Source organism: Megalobrama amblycephala, linkage group LG14 (assembly GCF_018812025.1).
Source record: "Megalobrama amblycephala isolate DHTTF-2021 linkage group LG14, ASM1881202v1, whole genome shotgun sequence".
Taxonomy (NCBI): Eukaryota; Metazoa; Chordata; class Actinopteri; order Cypriniformes; family Xenocyprididae; genus Megalobrama; species Megalobrama amblycephala.
In genome coordinates this window covers 29,811,983-29,818,712 of record NC_063057.1, presented here as the reverse complement: position 1 = coordinate 29,818,712, position 6,730 = coordinate 29,811,983, and the positions used below count along the sequence as shown (strand labels likewise).

The 6,730-nt window shown below is 40.7% G+C and overlaps 1 protein-coding gene across 1 annotated transcript; it reads right to left on the bottom strand.

Moving 5' to 3' along the window:
• Nucleotides 1-2,837: 2,837 nt before the first annotated feature.
• LOC125245133 (zinc finger protein 271-like) lies at nucleotides 2,838-5,973 on the bottom strand (the record flags this gene model as incomplete). The annotated part of the gene is made up of 1 exon (XM_048155612.1): nucleotides 2,838-5,973. A coding segment is annotated over one exon (1,524 nt), but the record flags the coding sequence as incomplete, so codon positions are not given.
• Nucleotides 5,974-6,730: the final 757 nt, after the last annotated feature.

The following is a 6,730-nucleotide window of genomic DNA, read 5'->3' as shown; positions in this document are numbered from 1 at the left end:
AGAGTCGAAGTTCCAGGTCTCAGAAAAACTCACAGAATCGAAGTTCCAGGTCTCAGAGGTATTTAACTTTATTGTCAAGCAACAAAGTGAGATGCCAGCTCCGCATCTGAGGCTCCCTTAGCTGGGGCTCAGTTTTATACATTTTTCTAATCTCTTAAAAACACACCAAATTAATATCATTGGCTTTTTCTTATCTCTTAAAATACACCAAAGTAATATCATTGGCTGGTAATATTCACCCTAACAGTTATTTTCCATGATATCATCTACGGGGGCTCTTCTCCCACACCTCCTTCCCATGTACTCCCCGACCTTTCTGCCATAGTAATTGCAGGTGTTTCTTGTGTAAGAGAATTTTCTTAGTAAGGGTGACCAGCTTCCAGCTACTGTACATCTTTTGACTTCATTTCTCATGGGCCTTCTGCCAATTTGATGGTCAACCCTTTTCCCATTGGCCAAATGAAACATTATATCAAAACAGTCAACAATCCCCAGAGGCAAGAAGCCTTCACGTGACACCCTTAATAATGGTCTTGTTCATTTCACAGCCACCTGTTGTCTGGTGGAAAATTACCAACAAAATATGCTCAAGTAAACTTGTTTGACCCTTACAGTTACAAAGGCCAAGAGGGCCTCACAACACTTCTAGCTTTTATAGTAAGCAAACAAATTCTACAATTGTTTTCTATTGGATTGATAAAATACTCCATCAATGGTAAGTGTTGATTTGCATTGGTTCAGTGGTCTCTAGATCAGACGCTGGAGGAGCGCGGGGGCTGCGTTTGGGAACAGCTTTACGGGCACGGATAAGGTTATCGATATGGATAGTGAGTTTGATAAATTTGTCCAGACTCTTCCCCTCATCTCGGCAGGCTAATTCAGTCTGTAACTCATGAGACAGTCCCCTTCTGAAACATACTTTGAGTGTGTCATTCACCCAGTTGGTCTGTGCTGCAAGTGTACGAAAAGCCAGAGCATATTCGGCCGCCGTCTTACGTCCCTGAGTAAGTTATATGAGGCCCCCTTGCCGTCACCGGGATGATCGAACACCTCTCTGAACCTCTGTAAAAAAAAAAACTCATACGAGGGAAAAGCAGATCCATCGTCTCCCCACACTGCTGTAATCCAGTCAAGCGCTCTCCCCATAAACAATAAACAAATTAGAGCGATCTTACCGGCGTCAGTACTAAACAAGGCAGGTTGTTGATTGATGAAGAGGGAACACTGATGGATGAATCCCTTACATCTTGCTGGATCGCCGTCGAACTTTTCAGGCAGAGAGAGGCGGGGATTAGTCGTCGGCAGCCTCCCTGCCACGTGTGCAATGGCGGCGGGCGGTGGAGACACTGCGGGAGCGGTGAGCTGCAAGCCCTGGAGCGCTTTCACCAGTTCCTCCGTGAGATTAGTGAGACAGTTGAGCTGGTGCTAGAGAGCAGCCAGCTGACTGGCCTGGGCAGACATGTTGTCACACAGGTGAGAGAAAGCAGCTGGATCTGGGTTTGGCGAAGTCTTCTGTAATGAATCATCACTTAGGCTGGGATCCATTTGCATGCTTTTATTATAAACAGAGTGGTCGTACAGGCTTGGTCAAACAGGGGCAAACAGGGGTGACAGAGGCAGACAGAATCGTGGTCAAATAACAGGCAGAAGGTCAGGACAGGCAGATATCACTCACAGAACAGTAACCAGGCAGGGATCAAAGGGCTGGCAGCAAGGATCAGGAAACGGGGTCAGAGGTAGTCAGCAACAGGCAATCAAACAGGAAAATAACGCTCAGAAATGTTCACCTAGGCAAAACAAGACTTTGCGATGTACAAAGGTGTAAGACAGTCTTTTATAGTCCAGGTTATGGGTTACAGCTGGTAGTGCAATCAGTCCAAGGTATGGGCTTGTGGGAAATGTAGTGCAAGTGTGAGTGTTAGTATTCGGGTGATGGCTCCCTCCGATGGTCAGAGGAGGGAACCATGGAGTTCGTCTCTGTGACAATAACACATTATCAATTTATATTTCCAATCCATTAAAGGATTATTAGGCTGCATATATTAGGTCAGCCGGAACCGGGAACACTTCCTCTAACACCAGATGTACTCCTTACATCAGAAGAAGAATGGCATCTATGTTAATATTAGTCTCTCTCTTTATCCAGAGGTTTACCGTAGTCAACCAGATCCAGGCCGTTTTCAGGTGAGATCGAGGACCTGCACCTGGACACAACCACAACGCAGCCCTGAACTATCAGCAGAGATTGAGTCAACTAGATCATCCTTTGTGAAGGCCTCATAGACACAACAGCCAGTGGCACAGTTCCTCAACAAACCGTCCATAACGGTGTGATGAATACGATCCTCAACTGGATGGAACTGGATTAAATACTTTAAATGTTGCGATCCTATCGGACTTATGATAGTTACCTGAATCGTAACAAAGCACTTTTTGCCAGAGGAGAACTGGCCTCCCGACTAAGCCTGGTTTCTCCTAAGGTTTTTTCTCAATTTTATCACCTGTTGGAGTTTGGATTCCTTGCTGCTGTCACCTTTGGCTTGCTTAGTTGGGGACACTTGACATTTGCTATTCTGGCCATGCCAGTTATCTCTGTATGTATATTTTAGGCAACAATATAATTAAAATATTAATACTCATGCATGTGGTTCAGGCAACGCAGTCAATGATTATCTTCACTACATGTATATTTACAACCAAACAAACTAAACACCAGAATGGTATAAACCAGAACTATAAAACTTCCTTTTTTCATTTACATTTTTAAAATATTAAACATATGTGGTTCAGTCAATATGTGCATATAGTTTGCAATCATAAAACACAACTCTGTCTCATTTTGTTAAATGTCAGTTTTAATGATCAATAACAGCCATTATAAAAATATAAGCAAAAGGTACATTTACATGTATAAGAAGCTACAATAAACATTAAAGCAAACGGTTCAGTCAAACGTTCAAAGTCAACGCTCTAATAGACTACAACAGTAAAGTTAAATAGCCTAAATATATAAAGTTATGAAACTTTACTTTACCCTCAGCCAAAACGATTTTCCAGGGAACAAATTATAGATTAATGAGACCAAAGATTGCCTGTTACAAAAGATGAATTATATCTCATGTTTAACCACTACAGAGTCATCAGAGTCAGCGGCAATCATCAGAAGGACTAGCCGAGGTAAGGCTGCTCTCGGCGGTGTACATGAGCGCTGAAAGCCCAGTGATCGTCTGGATCTCACAACTCCGACAACGTCAGATCAAATTTTCAAATAGGCGCTTTCTTTATCAATAAACCACAGATTTGATCTTGGTGCTGTTGCTCTGTGTCTGCTGTTGAATTATCCAGTGGATGAGGAGCGACCCCTGATGTGATTGTGAAGCACTTACGGTGTACAGTAGTACATAGTAAAGTGCTATATAAATGCCTCATTCATTCATTAGTTATCCATTTTTTAATATGCGTTCTTGTCTGTTTTTGAAACGTCATCAGCTGCTGCCCGAGTACTGATCCAATTCAAAGTTCACATCTAGCCAAGTACAGTTCAAATCCCCGGATGTGTTCTTGATCCGACTTTTATAGAGGATGCGTCGAGAGGGGACTTGAGACAGCCAGGTATCCCAGAATGCATCTCACATCAACCAGCAACAGTTAAACTCCATGTCAAGACATAATAACATGGGGGACATTGGGGGTATTTTTCCCAAAGTCAGATGTCAGCTCCAGTCCACTACAATTTGGAGTGGTTAAGGCCGGGGTATATGTCATTTCCCATGTTCTGCTCCATCTCGCGCACAGTTGAGTGTGCAAGCCTTTCAAAGATAATTCTTTGCCTGTGAGCGCGGAAAGACAGCGCGCCATCAAGCCCCGGGTCTATTTCACTTTACGCGCCTGGACGTGTCTCACGTGCAGTCGTGTCCGTGCATCTTTCAAAGTATACTAAACCACAGATGCACGTGGATCACCGAGTTTGACACATGCGCAATAAAAACTTTTCTATACTATTACCAGACATCATGTAATTAATGGGACATTTGCTGCCTGAACACCGTTTATCCCTTCACAGTGGCGTATAGTGGATTATTGTTATTATTATGCTACTTTTATTATTAAATATCGCAATTCATTTAACCGACGCACTGCGAGCATAATAAAAGATTAGTTAGATGGTATACTCCTCATTTAAAAAAACAACTTGTTTAACCTTATAACACTCTTATCAGTCCCACTAACGGACCACTGGGTCGTTAAAGGGTTAAACTTGTTTGCTTAAAATTTTTGTGAATAATTTGCTGATGCAGGTACAAAAATATGTTTAGTAACTGCAAAAAAATATAAATAAATAAAACTTGTCGCCCATGGTGCCAACTATAGCTGGAGAGGAGAGATTTGGCTGTGGCTAACTTACACAAAAGAGATTTTTTTGTTCAGCACATAAAAATGAACTACTTATCATGATTTCACACTGTGGTGATGTGGTTTCTCCACTGCATGGATCTTCATGTGTATCTTCAGGTGACTTTTAATAGTGAAACTCTTTCCACACTGATCACACGTGTGCGGCTTCTCTCTGCTGTGGATCCTCTTGTGTGTTTTCAGAGATGATGACTTATTGAACCTCTTGTCACAGTGTAAACACTTGTAAGGTTTTTCTCCAGTGTGGATCCTCTCATGTGTTTTCAGATTTGATGACCGACTGAATCTCTTGTCACAGTGTGAACACTTGTAAGGTTTTTCTCCAGTGTGGATCTTCTCATGCCGTTTCAGAGTTGATGACTGATTGAATCTCTTGTCACAGTGTGAACACTTGTAATGTTTTTCTCCAGTGTGGATCCTCTCATGTGTTTTCAGATATGATGAATCACTGAATCTCATGCCACACTGTGAACACTTGTAAGGTTTTTCTCCAGTGTGGATCCTCTTGTGTGTTTTCAGATTTACTGACTGAGTGAATCTCTTGTCACAGTGTGAACACTTGAAAGGTTTTTCTCCAGTGTGGATCTTCTCATGTGTTTTCAGATTTACTGACTGAGTGAATCTCTTGTCACAGTGTGAACACTTGTAAGGTTTTTCTTCAGTGTGGATCATCTCATGTGTTTTCAGAGATGATGACATATTGAATCTCTTGTCACACTGTGAACACTTGTAAGGTTTTTCTCCAGTGTGGATCATCTCATGTGTTTTCAGAGATGATGACATATTGAATCTCATGCCACACTGTGAACACATGTGAGGTTTTTCTCCTGTGTGGATCCTCTCGTGTGTTTTCAGATTTACTGACTGAGTGAATCTCTTGTCACAGTGTGAACACTTGTAAGGTTTTTCTCCAGTGTGGATCTTCTCATGTGTTTTCAGAGCTGATGACTTATTGAATCTCTTGTCACACTGTGAACACTTGTAAGGTTTTTCTCCAGTGTGGATCATCTCATGTGTTTTCATATGTGCTAACTGACTGAATCTGTTGTCACAATGTGAACACTTGTAAGGTTTTTCTCCAGTGTGGATCATCTCATGTGTTTTTAGATTTGATAACTGACTAAATCTCTTGTCACACTGTGAACACTTGTAAGGTTTTTCTCCAGTGTGAATTCTCTGGTGCTGTTTTAAAGTTTTTACTGTAGTAAAAGTTCTCTCACACTCAAAGCACACATACTCTCTCACACCAGTATGAATTTTCTCATGTTTTTGTAAACTACACAGCAGTAAAAAACTCTTTCCACACACAGAACATGAATGTGGCTTCTCCTTTGTATGAACTGTCTGGTGTGACTTTAGGTCTGATGACCTAATAAATGTTTTGTCACATTGATCACATGTGAACGGTCTTTCTCCTGTGTGGATCCTCATGTGTGCTTTAAGGTTTGCTGATTGACTGAAACTCTTCCCACACTGATCACATGTGAATGGCTTCTCTCCTGTATGAACTCTCATGTGAACATCAAGACTTTGTTTGGTTGAGAAACTCTTTCCACACTGAGTGCAGGTTGTAGATTTATTTGCTCTTCTTTTCTTTAAAAATTTATTTTTAGTCTTTAAGCGACTCAAAGGTTTTTCTCCAGGTTTGTCATGATGTTTCTGCTCCACTTCACTCAGTTCTTCACTCTCCTCCTTCACTTCCATCAGCTCTGAAATGAAAGAGAAAAAAGTAATTTCATTTTCAGTAAATCAAAATAAAGAGAGAAATATGAAGTTAAAGGTCATAAAATTGAGACTTCTTGTGATAGACAACTGCTACAAAACATTACGATCATTTTGATGCATTTGCATAAATCAGTTGTATATGTCCCTGAAACTTTAACATTAATCTTCCGATCGTAAAGGACCAGCTGTCGTTCCAACGACAGAATCCAGTGGTCTGGTGAAGGTATAATGTGTGTACGTCTTTTCAGCGCTCCTGTGAAGTTCACTTAATTTTAGAATTTGGTCTCAATTTTACTTTAGCTGCTCGTTTAATCTGACTCCAATTTCAAATGTTTTTACATCAAGATTTACTGAATTCAGACAATCAGCACTGAATGGAGGTCTTCTGGCTACAGAATTTCCCAAATAGCTGCTCTGCCACCTTCCCTTAAATAATTCTTAATAATTTATAAATAATATTAAGAAAATAAAGAAAACATTGCTCTGAAATATTTTCAATCAATGACAAAATGATCTAATGTGATATTAACAGCCATATTTTGACATTTGATATTTAATTTATTTTCCTAAAACTGTGTAATTATTAAGGGCC